Here is a 15,147-nt window from a genome sequence, read left to right as displayed (position 1 = left end):
CGTCTTGAGACATGTCTTGAGAACAAAAGTGTCTCAAGAAGTCTCAATTGCATGTCTCAAGACATCTCAACACAAAGGTGATGGCTGCATATGTAAATCTAAAAAATGAGTCATCAACAACACTAACAGCAAGGGTTTCTGGGAGATGGCGCCTAAAGGCCAGTAGACTGTGCTGATGTCCCCATAGGCAAACCCGACTCAAATCTCTGCTTTGTCCAAGAGATAGCGGTGCTCGGACCGCATGTTCCCATTGTAGCGAACATAATAATTTCAGTCTTGGCTGAGGAGGTCTATTCTTAGCAACACAGCCTGGTTTTGCAGGGCTGGAAGAGAGGACAAATATTGCCATTTGATTAGATTTGAGGGATTCGGCTGGCCCCTCCCCCTTCCTGTGAGTCAAACAGCGCTAATATGGAAAGGTTGACAGAATGGCCTGGCTCTGGACCAGCTGCCTGCTCTCTGCTGCAGGAGAGGAGAGAGAGCTGTGGCTGCCTAGACACAGTGGCGAGTGCTGTAACATGGCAGCGTAACAGCAGCAGCGCTAGTCTCTCAGACAGCTACCATACCCCACCCACAGTCTATCAACACCGCAGCTGGCTCACAGAGACAGAGATAGGCATGTGTGTTTACTGTGTGTTTAATGGGAGAATGATACATAGGGTTTCTCTTTATCCTCTCTAAAGGGCAGCCATCTGTAAGCGGAGAGGATGCCAGACGGAAAGTCAAGTAGGGGGGGTGATATAATAGTACCTTATTGAGCCACTCCACCTTCTCCACATCTGGGAAGTTGACCTGTAAGGAATTAGAATATAAATAATTCACAGATAGAACAGATTTATGAATACAGCAGTTGTCTAGTCATTTGCATATGCACTATAAAGTGTAATCTGACTTGACTAGCTTTTCCCAGTGTGTTTGTCTGATGATGTGTGTTGTAAATTGTGCTACAGCGAAAACGGAACTGTCAACATCCAAAGGGCAGGAAGTGGGTGAGAAAGAAGTACACCACCATCTCAATGCCTCATTTAGTCACTAAACAAAACGATCTTATAGTGTAAACAATTCAAACACCATTCTTCACCCATAGCAGACTAGACTCTCTGCCAAAGGTTATGTTGTGACCAGTAGTTGGGATAGCTTGTTTCTTCCCCTTATCTCTTATTCTGAAATAGATGCATTCTCTCTGACTCACTCCCTCCTTAGTCCCCAGAGAAGAGATATCAAGAATTGCCTAATATAGAAGCAGCTGCGGAATCATACATATGGAGAGAGAGATTGAGAGATTGAGAGAGAGAGAGAGAGAATGAAACACATTAGAGTGAGAAAGAGAGAGAGCATCAAAAGACCACACCTCAATCAATGCATCTCAAATGGCCTTTAAAATCTATACCTAGGCATCAATTTGGTCTGCACGCTTCAAAGCATTACCTAACAGGGACCTTTGGGAAGAAATATAAATTATTCACTCAGCTCAGCTGTATGGGGGATGATGGCCTAGGCTACTGTAGCTTGGATACAGTATACCAGCCCCACAAATATTAGGGGCAGTTAGAGACAGATATTTTGGCATGTTGATGTAGTAACTGTATAATAATAATGTTCTACCCATGTTCCAAATTATTTTATTTCCTATTAGTGCAGTTATCATTTATATCAAACTATGGTTTAGGAGAAATTAGAGAGGATCTCTTTGGTCCAGCGATAGGCTATTTTCTGTAACCATGCGTGTGCATAGCCTATTGTGGCATTGTGTGTAAAGATTTTGGAACAGTCTGGCTGGCTAGGACCATAGAATCGAGGAGGTCGTGTCGTGGCATCTGATGGGGGGCTTTAAACCAGAAACACTTGGTGAACCACGTTAACTTATTGAAGTGAGTGACAGACAGTTATCACACAGTTTTCTTACCCAAGCAGGGAGATCCTTTTTACTTTTGAACATTTTCATGGATGTATATTGTTGCTCGTTGTCATAGTGGTGAATGGCGGACCGCAGACGAGCTTCTTTTGCCTCGCGCGAGTACCTCCATCCCGTGTAGACCATGAGCCCGAAAACCAACAAACTGGTGCTAACCCGGTAGTATCCTGCCAGGTACACGGGCAGCAAGGCACCTAGGCACTTGCCAAATGTCCAAAGAACCGATACAGCGTCAAAACCCTGTGGTTTCATTTCTTCGCTATTCGGTGCATTATTCTCGGAATGTGCCGATCCAGATGCTTTCTTGGTGGATTCTCCCTGATCCGAGTCCGGATTTTGCATCATGGCGTTTCTTATATCCAGGTTCTCACAGAAAAAGTAGTCTAGCTAGTGCAAGTTCTTCAAAACTTCCTTTCCAACATAGACTATCAAATGTACAACTCAGTATGTACAACTGTTTTAGAATCTAGCAAATGCCGTTAGCAGAACCGAAACACGCCCAGCGCAGGAAGAAAGAAATCCGCAGTTGAATTATTTGACTCATTCCTAAATGCGCGTGCCTGCCTGCAATGGTTGCAACCTGGTCTCAAAGCATTTCGTATTATTCTGCACGTAAAATGCTTACGCTCTATTTAGAATGCTATATTACATTTCGTATGGTATGTATTAATTTGTGGATGTCTATCATCCATTTTGAATGATATGTTAAGATTTTAATTCGTATGATATGTTACGAATTGCTATTTGTACAGTATGTTACCAATTCTTACAATATATTATGAATTTGCAAAAATGTGTTATAATAATAATAATATGCCATTTAGCAGACGCTTTTATCCAAAGCGACTTACAGTCATGTGTGCATACATTTTTACGCATGGGTGGTCCCGGGGATCGAACCCACTACCCTGGCGTTACAAGCCCCATGCTCTACCAATTGAGCTACAGAGGACACTGTGTTGTTACTAATGTTAGCTAGGTGGCTAGCGCTAACGTTAGCTAGGCTAGGGATTAAGGTAAGGTTAGGAGTTAGGTTAAAGTGTTAAATTTAGGTTTAGGGCAGTGGTGTCAAACTCATTCCATGGAGGGCCTAGTGTCTGCTGGTTTTTATTTTTTATTGAACCTTTTTTTAACTAGGCAAGTCAGTTAAGAACAAATTCTTATTTACAATGATGCCTACCAAAAGGCAAAAGGCCTCCTGCGGGGACGGGGGCTGGGATTAAAAATATAGGACAAAACACACATCAAGACAAGAGAGACACCACAACACTACATAAAGAGAGACCTAAGACAACAACATAGCATGGCAGAAAGACATGATAACACAGCATGGTAGCAACATCACATGACAACAACATGGTAGCAACACAACATGGTAGCAGCATAAAACATGGTACAAACATTATCGGGCACAGACAACAGCGCAAAGTCAAGAAGGGAGAGACAATATTTCTCCTTTCAATAAAGACCTACGGTGAGGGGATTTCCTTACGACCTTAATTCCTCAATCAAGTACAAGAGCGAAAACCCGGAGACACTCGGCCCTCCGTGGAATGAGTTTGACACGTGGGTTAATGGGGTGATAGTAGTGATGTGTAGTTGGCAAACAATTTGTTCTGTGTTCTTGGGGACCTTCAATGTTGCAGACATTTTTTGGTACCCTTCCCCAGAATCCTGTCTCGGAGCTCTACGGACAATTCCGTCGACCTCATGGCTTGGTTTTTGTTCTGACATGCACTGTCAACTGTGGGACCTTATCTAGACAGGTTTGTGCCTTTCCAAATCATGTCTAATCAATTGAATTTACCACAGGTTGTAAAAATCAATGGAAATCAATGGATGCACCGGAGTTCAATTTCGAGTCTCATAGCAAATGGTCTGAATACTTACAGTATGTACTTATGTTTTTTTTATTTGTAATAAATTAGCAAACTTTTCTAAAAACCTGTTTTCACTTTCTCATTATGGGGTATTATGTGTAGATTGATGAGGATTTGTTTTTAATTTAATCAAAATTAGAAGGATATAACGTGATGCGCGGGAGAGGTTGTGGTCGGGAGAGGTTGTGTTTTCTCTAGCAGGAGGTAAGCTTGGCTTCTTATATGGTGTTGAGTAAAGCTTAAACCATGTATTTAGATTGTAGGTAGGTATTGTAGTTAGGTATTGCAGGTAGTTTACTTAGGTAGTTATTGTAGGTTATTGTAGGTAATTATTGTAGGTAAGTATTGTATTCGGCGGAGCCCGGCGAAGCACGAGGCTAGCTAACCCACTACCTGGACCAACAAAGCTAGCTAGCTAGCGGGTAGCTACTGGTAACTTTTAGCAACTGTGGATAGTTGTTTCCAATGTTATTTCACGCTTAAGAGTACCTGTAATTAAGCCAGCTAGCTACCTACCATTCAGCTGTTTTTCTAACCTCATTATCCGAGGCATTAACGTTAGGTAGTTAGTAGCTACTGTTCTTAATTACAGCTACTGATTGCAGAAGACCAATGTCTTGTCTGCCACCCAGACAGCTGGCGTCGGGTAAGTTTGGCTTTATACATAGCTTGGGCTTTGTCGAGTAAGGCTTAAACTATGTATTTAGATTGTAGTTAGGTATTATAGGTAGGCATCGTGGGCTGTATATTATTAGGTATTATAGGTAGGCATCGTGGCCTGTTGTGGGTAGTTATTGTAGGTTAGCATTGTATTCGGCGGTGCCGGGTGTAGCACGAAGCTAGCTAGCTAGCTAACTCACCTCCTGGACTAGCTGGCGAGTAGCTATTAGCAACGGTAGCAACTAAATACATTATCCTTTTAGCCAGCTACATTTGTTCGCAGCGCCGCCGTTTTTCAAACAAAGTCAACACAGCAGCCATTGCTAGCTAGCCAACACGACCAGCTAGCTGTACTGTAGCAGCTAAATACAATATATTTGTGCTAGCTAGCCAATGTTTAATTATTGCTGCGTTATGAAAGGAACTAGACACGGACACGAATTATCTGTTTAGTGTGTTAACACACTATTGGTAGTTTTTTGTAACCAAGTATTGGTGCTAAACTGTGTGTTATTGGATGCTAGCATGCTAGTTAGCTATAGCATCATAGTTAGCTAGCTGAATAAAGTAAGTTGAGTCTATTCCTTGAAACATTGAACCGCTGTAGTTCACAACAATTCTAATTTCTAAAGTGGAAGTTGGGAGAGTTTTATTCGGGTGGTTCAGTGAAACAATTATAGTTTCTGAGGTGAAGTTGGGAGAGTTATATTTGGGAGTTTTGGTTTTTACTCTCTCCTTTCCCAGATGTTTAGTTCATTTCATTCCGATCTCCTCTGCATTATTGTAGCCATTTGCTACAGCCTGTCAACTATGCCTCTGCCTATCCCTGTTCTCTCCTCTCCGCACAGGCTACACAAACGCCTCACACCGCGTGGCTGCTGCCTCTCTAACCTGGTGGTTCCTGCACGCACCCCACACCTGGAGTTCCAGGTCTCAGGCAGCCTCTGGAACTGCCGTTCTGCTGCCAACAAGGCTGACTTCATCCCAGCCTATGCTACCCTCCAGTCCCTCGACTTCCTGGCGCTGACGGAAACATGGATTACCACTGAAAACATTGCTACTCCTACTGCTCTCTCCTCGTCTGACCATGTGTTCTCGCATACCCCGAGAGCATCTGGTCAGAGGGGTGGTGGCACAGGAATCCTCATCTCTCCCAAGTGGACATTCTCAATTTTTCCCCTAACCCATCTGTCTATCTCCTCATTTGAATTCCATGCTGTCACAGTCACTAGCCCATTTAAGCTTAATATCCTTGTCATCTATCGCCCTCCAGGTTCCCTTGGAGAGTTCATCAATGAGCTTGATGCCTTGATAAGTTCCTTTCCTGAGGATGGCTCACCCCTCACAGTTTTGGGGGATTTCAACCTCCCTACGTCTACATTTGACTCATTTCTCTCTGCCTCCTTCTTTCCACTCCTCTCCTCTTTTGACCTCACCCTCTCACCGTCCCCCCCTACTCACAAGGCAGGCAATACGCTTGACCTCATCTTTACTAGATGCTGCTCTTCTACTAATCTCACTGCAACTCCCCTCCATGTCTCCGACCACTACTTTGTATCCTTTTCTCTCTCGCTCTCCTCCAACACTACTCACTCTGCCCCTACACAGATGGTAATGCGCCGCCGCAACCTTCGCTCTCTCTCTCCCACTACTCTCTCCTCTTCCATCCTATCATCCCTTCCCTCTGCTCAGTCCTTCTCCCTCCAATCTCCTGATTCTGCCTCCTCAACCCTCCTCTCCTCCCTTTCTGCATCCTTTGACTCTCTGTGTCCCCTATCCTCCCGGCCGGCTCGGTCCTCCCCTCCACCTCCGTGGCTTGATGACTCATTGCGAGCTCACAGAACAGAGCTCCGGGCAGCGGAGCGGAAATGGAAGAAAACTAAACTCCCTGCCGACCTGGCATTTTTTCACTCCCTCCTCTCTACATTTTCTTCATCTGTTTCTGCTGCTAAGGCCACTTTCTACCACTCTAAATTCCAAGCATCTGCCTCTAACCCTAGGAAGCTCTTTGCCACATTCTCCTCCCTGCTGAATCCTCCCCCCCCCCCTCCTCTCTCTCTGTGGATGACTTCGTCAACCACTTTGAAAAGAAGGTTGACAACATCCGATCCTCGTTTGTTAAGTCTAATGACACTGCTGGTCCTGCTCACACTGCCCTACCCTATGCTTTGACTTCTTTCTCCCCTCTCTTTCCAGATAAAATCTTGCGACTTGTGACTGCAGGCCGCCCAACAACCTGCCCGCTTGACCCCATCCCCTCCTCTCTTCTCCAGACCATCTCCGGTGACCCTCTCCCCTACCTCACCTCGCTGATCAACTCATCCTTGACCGCTGGCTATGTCCCTTCCGTCTTCAAGAGAGCGAGAGTTGCACCCCTTCTCAAAAAACCAACACTCGATCCCACTGATGTCAACAACTACAGACCAGTATCCCTTCTTTCTTTTCTTTCCAAAACTATTGAGCGTGCCGTCTTTAGCCAACTCTCTTGCTATCTCTCTCAGAATGACCTTCTTGATCCAAACCAGTCAGGTTTCAGGACTGGTCATTCAACTGAGACTGCTCTTCTCTGTGTCACGGAGGCTCTCCGCACTGCTAAAGCTAACTCTCTCTCCTCTGCTCTTGTCCTTCTAGACCTGTCTGCTGCCTTTGATACTGTGAACCATCAGATCCTCCTCTACACCCTCTCCGAGCTGGGCATCTCCGGCGCGGCTCACTCCTGGATCGCGTCCTACCTGACCGGTCGCTCCTACCAAGTGGCGTGGCGAGAAGCTGTCTCCGCACCACGTGCTCTCACCACTGGTGTCACCCAGGGCTCAGTTCTAGGCCCTCTCCTATTCTCGCTATACACCAAGTCACTTGGCTCTGTCATATCCTCACATGGCCTCTCCTATCATTGCTACGCTGACGATACACAACTAATCTTCTCCTTTCCCCCTTCTGATAACCAGGTGGCGAATCGCATCTCTGCATGTCTGGCAGACATATCAGTATGGATGACGGATCACCACCTCAAGCTGAACCTTGGCAAGACGGAGCTGCTCTTCCTCCCGGGGAAGGACTGCCCGTTCCATGATCTCACCATCACAGTTGACAACTCCGTTGTGTCCTCCTCCCAGAGTGCGAAGAGCCTTGGCGTGACCCTGGACAACACCCTGTCGTTCTCCGCTAACATCAAGGCGGTGACCCGATCCTGCAGGTTCATGCTCTACAACATTCGGAGAGTACGACCCTGCCTTACACAGGAAGCGGCACAGGTCCTAATCCAGGCACTTGTCATCTCCCGTCTGGATTACTGCAACTCGCTGTTGGCTGGGCTCCCTGCCTGTGCCATTAAACCCCTACAACTCATCCAGAATGCCGCAGCCCGTCTGGTGTTCAACCTTCCCAAGTTCTCTCACGTCACCCCGCTCCTCCGCACACTCCACTGGCTTCCAGTTGAAGCTCGCATCTGTTACAAGACCATGGTGCTTGCCTATGGAGCTGTGAGGGGATCGGCACCTCTGTACCTTCAGGCTCTGATCAGTCCCTACATCCAAACGAGGGCATTGCGTTCATCCACCTCTGGCCTGCTGGCTCCCCTTCCTCTGCGGAAGCATAGTTCCCGCTCAGCCCAGTCAAAACTGTTCGCTGCTCTGGCACCCCAATGGTGGAACAAGCTCCCTCACGACGCCAGGACAGCGGAGTCACTCACCACCTTCCGGAGACATTTGAAACCCCACCTCTTTAAGGAATACCTGGGATAGGATAAAGTAATCCTTCTACCCCCCCCCCCTAAAAAAAATAAAAAAAAGAAGAAAAAAAAAGATATAGTAAAGTGGTTATCCCACTGGCTATAGGGTGAATGCACCTATTTGTAAGTCGCTCTGGATAAGAGCGTCTGCTAAATGACGTAAATGTAAAAATGTAATGTAAATGTAACAAAATGTGGAAAAAGTGAAGGGGTCTGAATACTTTCCGAATGGACTGTCCAGTGGCAAGAAAAAGTATGTGAAGCATTTGGAATTACCTGGATTTCTGCATAAATTGGTCATAATTTTCTGATCTTCATCTAAATCACAACAATAGACAAACACAGCCTGCTTAAACTAATAACACAAACAATTATACATTTACATGTCTTTATTGAACACACTGTGTAAACATTCACAGTGCAGGGTGGAAAAAGTATGTGAACCCTTGGATTGAATAACTGATTGACCCTCCTTTGGTAGCAATAACCTCAACCAAACGTTTTCTGTAGTTGCGGATCAGACCTGCACAACGGTCAGGAGGAATTTTGGACCATTCCTCTTTACAAAACTGTTTCAGTTCAGCAATATTCTTGGGATGTCTGCTGTGAATTGCTCGAGGTCATGCCACAGCATCTCAATCGGGTTGAGGTCAGGACTCTGACTGGGCCACTCCAGAAGGCGTATTTTCTTCTGTTGAAGCCATTCTGTTGTTGATTTACTTCTGTGTTTTGTGTCGTTGTCCTGTTGCATCACCCAACTTCTGTTGAGCTTCAATTTGGCGGACAGATAGCCTTACATTCTCCTGCAAAATGTCTTCATAAACTTGGGAATTCATTTTTCCGTCGATGATAGCAAGCTGTCCAGGCCCTGAGGCAGCAAAGCAGCCCCAAACCATGATGCTCCCTCCACCATACTTTACAGTTGGGATGAGGTTTTGATGTTGGTGTGCTGTGCCTTTTTTTCTCCACACATAGTGTTGTGTGTTCCTTCCAAACAACTCAACTTCAGTTGGATCTGTCCACAGAATATTTTGCCAGTAGCGCTGTGGAACATCCAGGTGCTCTTTTGCGAACTTCAGACGTGCAGCAATGTTGTTTTTGACAGCAGTGGCTTCTTCCGTGGTGTCCTCCCATGAACACCATTCTTGTTTAGTGTTTTACGTATCGTAGACTCGTCAACAGAGATGTTCGCATGTTCCAGAGATTTCTGTAAGTCTTTAGCTGACACTCTAGGATTCTTCTTAACCTCATTGAGCATTCTGCGCTGTGCTCTTGCAGTCATCTTTGCAGGACGGCCACTCCTAGGGAGAATAGCAACAGTGCTGAACTTTCTCCATTTATAGACAATTTTTCTTACCATGGACTGATGAACATCAAGGCTTTAGAGATACTTTTGTAACCCTTTCCAGCTTTATGCAAGTCAACAATTCTTAATCTTCGGTCTTCTGCGATCTCTTTTGTTCGAGGCATGGTTCACATCAGGCAATGCTTCTTGTGAATAGCAAACTCCTTTTTCCAACCTACACTGTGAATGTTTAAATGATGTATTCAATATAGACAAGAAAAATACAATAATTTGTGTTATTAGTTTAAGCAGACTGTGTTTGTCTATTGTTGTGACTTAGATGAAGATCAGATCAAATTGTATGACCAATTCATGCAGAAATCCAGGTAATTCCAAAGGGTTCACATACTTTTTCTTGCCACTGTATATCTATATTTTTATGGAAAAATGACACACATCCAATTGTCAATACAGGACAGAAAATACGTTCACAATAAAGCCCATGTGCTTGTTTATTTTAAACTTGCAGAGTGCGCATTCTTTTCCAATCTCCCCTAAAGCCTGTGAGATCAATATGGGCTGTCAATGACAACGTATCCTAGCCACAGGGATTTTCCTACCTGAAGATGGATTGTCAACACCAACCTATCTTGTGTTTAGTTTAAAAAGGGTGTTACCAAAGACGGTTTAGTATGGTGTTGTTCCTAACCAAGATAGTTAATGCCATAAGTGTAGTGGTGCATATTCTTTGATGTTCACAAAATACTTTTTCCCCCAAGTGATATATACAGTGTACAAAACATTAAGAACACCTGCTCTTTCCACAACAGACTGACCAGGTGAAAGCTATGATCCCTTATTGATGTCACTTGTTAACTCGGTGTAGATGAAGGGGAGGAGACAGGATAAAGAAGGATTTTTAATCCTTGATACATGGATTGTGTGTGTGCCATTCAGAGGGTGAATGGGAAAGACAAAATATTTAAGTGCCTTTAAACGGGGTATGGTAGTAGGTGCCAGGCACACCGGTTTGTGTCAAGAACTGCAACACTGCTGGGTTTTTTCACACTCAACAGAATCTCGTGTGTATCAAGAATGGTCCACTACCCAAAGGGCATCCAGCCAACTTGACACAACGGTGGGAAGCATTGGAATCAACATGCCTGAGGAACGCTTGACACCATGTAGAGTCCATGCCACGGCGAATTGAGGCTGTTCTGAGGGCACCTCAACATTAGGAAGGTGTTCTTAATGTTTCGTACTCTGTGTATATATTTTCTTTTACAGTATGTTACTATTTTCAGTATCTACCCGAGGCCATCGGTTCACACATTCATCTGACTGCATAAAATGTTGACAAGTACATATGGAAAATTATCCAAAACATGTTTATTAAAGGTGTTTCTATTCCAAGCTTACCTATTACCTTCATGATTGACTTAGCTTTGTTTAAGTTTAGGCTCTCAGCTGAGTTTAGGCTTGAACATTAAATCTAGGGCAAAGATACCAACACATCAAGCACTGAAAAAATTATCTGATGGTGTGTCAATCAGTCAATAACCTTATCCTCACACAATAACATTACGGATAACTTGATTCATTAGTAATAAAACAACAGGATACATCCATTTTCTTGTGGTTGTTATTCTCATTAAAATGTGTGCACTGCAAAATGACAAGTTACACAAGAAAAATCCATAAACAAATGTGTGAAAGAACTATGAATATCGCCATGACTGACATATTTTCAGTTTGTCGTTTTTTTGCTGCCTGTGTTTGAAGAAGTCCCTTTGCCACACCAACCTTTAACAAGGTCAGAGGTCACCTCAGAGGACCACCTGTCTTTGTAACGCTGCCACAGAGCAGGGTGTGTGTGGCGGAGTCATCCTATCAACATTAGCCTTTTCTCTGCCTATGGCGTGTGGGCATTAGGGTTCCCCCACAACTTCGCCCCTCGAGTCAGTCAGCTGCTGTGGGTCAATTAAAACTTGAGAGATGGCATTCTGCATACCATCCCCATCTCTAGTTCCATGGGAGAGTTCTACAGAGTTTGCCAGAGAGTGCATCAGTGAGGTATGTTGGTGATCCTCATGCTCTGGCTGGCAATAGGGTAGGATACCATTGGGGTGGTGGCGTGGCTTATAGTGATGCAAGGTAGAGGCTGCGCCATGGATACAGCCACCGGTGCCACGGAAACAGTCACAGGTGCCATGGAAACGGGAGGCACCATGCTCTGGGCGATGGTCTGAGCAAGGGCGGCTGAGAGCGGGGTGATCTCGGGGTTGAGGTGGGGCGGGGGAGCACTGGGTGGGGCGGTGTTGGATGGGGGTACTGTAGGGGCACCAGTGGGGGCCACTAGGTCCTGCTGGGTGAGGGTGACGGTACGAGGCTGCAGCCCGGCGCTGCTCAGGGTGGTATGGGTCTGGGCGATGCTGTGGTTGTAGGAGCTAACCGCGCCCACAGGTGGAGCCAAGGTCTGCTCAGAGGGGGCTGGGGTGGAGGACAGGGTCATTACAGACACCTTGGTCTGGCTCCGGAACTGGGCATTCTGTTCCAGCAGCACCTCGTTGGTGGCCATGAGGTTTGACACCTGAAGAAGAGATTAACAAGGTGTTTGAGGAGTTAAAAGGTTAATAATAGATTCATTGTATTGTTAGGTGTGGTTGTTGATTATGTGTGGATTGATTATCATCTCCTGTCTGCTACACTGACCTGTTTCTTCAGTTCCTCCACTCTCCTCCTCAGTAGGTTATTCTCCTCCTCCAGAAACCTGTATTCAAGGGGCCGAGGCGGGAGGGCCGCCTGCATCCCCAGCTCATAGTGCCCCCCTCCACCCCCGTCCAGCCGGAGCCCCTCCAGCCTGCGTCTCTTCAGCTGCAGCATTGTGTGGTCCAAAGGGGACTCCAGGGGCCCAGTCTCAAACAGACCACTCTCAAACAGGGAGTCGTACACCGAGCAAGGACCCCTGTCAAAACGACGCTGTCCTGAGGCCCCCATGGAGAGGCAACCCCCCATCCCGCCTACCCCTACTCCCCCCACCCCTGAGATACCTGGATCTCTGCAGCCTCCCAGGCTGGGACAGCCCATCCCCATCATGTTACCCCCACCTCCACCCCCAACCAGTCCGGCCATGCCCCCGCAAGCACCCGCCCCAACCCCTCCTACCCCCCCGCCTGTGTTCACCATCCCACTGGCCCCCGGGCCCATCACGACCCCGGCACCCACCCTGGCTTGCTCGTACTCATAGTCCTTCTTGACGTGGCGGAACTTGCACTTGTTGCCCCGCTGGCACTCTCCCTTTAGGAAGTCCCTGCAGATGGGTACCTCCCCTCGGCTGTGTGGGAGGTCCATGGGGGACAGGCCCAGTCCTGCAGCCACTTTCCCTCTCAGCCTGAGGGGCAGCTCCCCTGACTTCTTATAGTAGTCCTCATCCTCCTTGGAGCCGTGGACGAAGCGACAGTTGGAGCGGACGCACTCCTTGTTCTGGTGGTCGTGGCAGAAGACAAACTCATTCTTCTGCACCCCAAGGTCCGGCACCTCGTTGAAGTCTGGGTGTTTGAAGCGGCAGCGTTTGCCCCTCTTACACACATTCCTCAGAAAGTCCCTGCAGACTCCGTCCGGGGCCGGTCCTGACCCCAGGCCCTCGGCTCCACCTCCCCCAAAGTTGTTCCCATTTCCCAGGGCCCCTACTCCACCCATAGCACCAGAACCAGAGCCTCCCGCTGATCCCCCTCGGCCCTCTCCCGTGCCCCCTCCTAAACCAGACCCCGGCACCCCTTCCTCACCCACACTAGTACCCACCCCACCGCAACCACCTGACAGGTAGGCGCTATCCCGGTCAGGCATGGCGCTCGGCCCAGCGCGAGGGGAACACAGCACTCATGTGTGTGTGCAAGTTACTTATTCTGACAGCCTTATCTGTTCCCTGATAATGAGTAGTCCAACACTCTTCGGACCAATGCAATCCTCTACCCAGGCATCTGAAAGATACATGTCAAGTTGATTGTGTTATCAAGTTAAATATATTCTTGCTAACAGTTATCAAGCTAGTTAGCTAAATCAATCTACACATAGGCAATGGCATCAGCCAGAACAAATGCTACTGAAGTCATTGATTGGACAAACACAGAAGTGAGTGGAAAGTTGAATTATACAGACCAAAGGCCGGGACCATTAAACATGTCTTGGCTATAGCTAGCAATTTCTGGCTGTTTGAGAGGTAGTAGCCTAGCTAGCCGCTACAGCCTAGCTAGCTAGCTGGTTAGCTAAACAACATGTTAGCTAACGTTAGCTACAGCGACATAACGTTTGCTAGCCGAAGGCGAGCTAGCCATGGCTATTCAGCTAGCTAACCACGGCGGGTTGTTATATTATTGTAGCTATCTAGTTACAAGATGCAAAGTTACATCATGATACAATTGTGCAAGCAAACTACAGGAATTCCGCTATAGTGTGTTGAAGGTGTCTGGATACACAGCTAGCTAACGTTAGTTTGCTAGCTACCTATGATTAGCCATCAATAACTTACCAAAATGCTGCCTTGAGGAGAAGTTTTTACGCAGAAGGAACTGTGTATTGTCTACTTTCCATGTCAGCTAATGGGATTTCTATGTTACGAATGTGAGACAGCTAACGTATCATTTGTAACATTAATTCCTTTGGGTTTTCTCAACACATTCTCTAAGGTTTGCTGACTATTGTCCTTGCTGTGTTGATGAACACTCGTGGTTGGTCCTCCAAAGACTCAAAGCACAACCACCAGAGAAGAAGAACAATTTCTAACTCTACTTATCCAAAATGTTCTCACAAGTCGTCCTGTAGATTTTCGTGCCATCTACTGGTAATATTTGAGGACAACAAAACAACAGATAGAACATTGAGATTATAGTTATAAAAATCTTTGACAAAACTAACGCCAGACTTCTTCTTCTTCAGTGGGTTTATCAGCGGTTGGCATTCAACGTTATTGTGCATTACCGCCACCTACTGTACTGGAGTGTGGGCCAGAGACAGGGAGAAACTAAATCCTCCCTGCCAGCCCCGTTGCTCTTAAAAAAGATAACAAAATATTTGAGACTATATCTAATGACGTTCTACTCAATATACTCTTTAAACTAATTTCCTGTATCCCCTTCTCCCTCATACTAGATCTCATCCTCTCTCTTCCCCTCTGATACTGCCCACACTGTAGCAATAACCAACACCTGATGTGCTACGCCTGCGCTGATGAAGACAACAGAGCGCCCTCTGGTGGGTGATTCAGACACGACGGGGCTTGCAGGAGGACAGGACAGGTGACCCTGTACCTGCCTGGAGAAGGGGGCGGCGGGGATATTTACAGTGCAGCTGGGAAGCAAGAACAACATGCTGGCAGTGGTGCTTTATAGCCTTAAAGGCCTAATTGATAGCTGCAAAAACCTTTTAGTAGGTGCAAGCTGAACTTTGGTGTGTATGTAGTTTGTCACAAATAATCTTCTTAAAATTGCGAGGACAGAGACGACTTTGAACACGACCACGATCGTGGCTGCTGCTTATGTTCTAGACATGGCATGCGATTAGCTTACTAACTACTAATGCAAACATTAACAAGCCATGTAGCTAGTGCTAGCAGAGAATCCACATTTTGATGATTAGCCAAGTTTGACACCAACATTTTCGTAAGTATACATTACAACGT

The 15,147-nt window shown here is 46.3% G+C and overlaps 2 protein-coding genes across 2 annotated transcripts in view; both read right to left on the bottom strand.

Moving 5' to 3' along the window:
- The window catches only part of LOC311134025 (uncharacterized protein), a gene marked incomplete at its 3' end in the record, with an annotated part of 86,781 nt that extends 84,318 nt beyond the window's left edge, over nucleotides 1-2,463 (bottom strand). Inside the window, exons 1-2 of the mRNA XM_084167639.1 lie at nucleotides 1,907-2,463; nucleotides 751-792 (exon numbers count right to left, since the gene is read on the bottom strand). Of these exons, the coding sequence (XP_084023765.1) occupies nucleotides 751-792; nucleotides 1,907-2,260 (396 nt within the window). The 5' untranslated portion in view covers nucleotides 2,261-2,463. The remainder of the gene's footprint in view (nucleotides 1-750; nucleotides 793-1,906) is intronic.
- Nucleotides 2,464-10,839: 8,376 nt separating this feature from the next.
- On the bottom strand, nucleotides 10,840-14,183 carry LOC311133233 (zinc finger CCCH domain-containing protein 10-like). The gene is made up of 3 exons (XM_084166720.1): nucleotides 13,999-14,183; nucleotides 12,183-13,450; nucleotides 10,840-12,060 (listed from the first exon to the last, which is right to left on the bottom strand). Exons 2-3 carry the CDS (start codon nucleotides 13,314-13,316, stop codon nucleotides 11,536-11,538), a joined length of 1,659 nt encoding a protein of 552 aa, XP_084022846.1. The 5' UTR covers nucleotides 13,317-13,450; nucleotides 13,999-14,183; the 3' UTR covers nucleotides 10,840-11,535.
- Nucleotides 14,184-15,147: the final 964 nt, after the last annotated feature.

The sequence above is a fragment of the Coregonus lavaretus genome (assembly GCF_964263955.1).
Source record: "Coregonus lavaretus genome assembly, chromosome: 8".
Taxonomy (NCBI): Eukaryota; Metazoa; Chordata; class Actinopteri; order Salmoniformes; family Salmonidae; genus Coregonus; species Coregonus lavaretus.
This window is presented reverse-complemented; position numbering and strand designations above follow the sequence as displayed.

Excerpts from the sequence above, each read along its gene's own strand:
- LOC311133233 (XM_084166720.1), bottom strand. The coding sequence starts at position 13,316 with ATGCCTGACCGGGATAGCGCCTACCTGTCAGGTGGTTGCGGTGGGGTG. Across the intron at positions 12,061-12,182 it reads TGGAGGAACTGAAGAAACAG|GTGTCAAACCTCATGGCCAC; the intron begins GTCAGTGTAGCA and ends TCTCTTCTTCAG.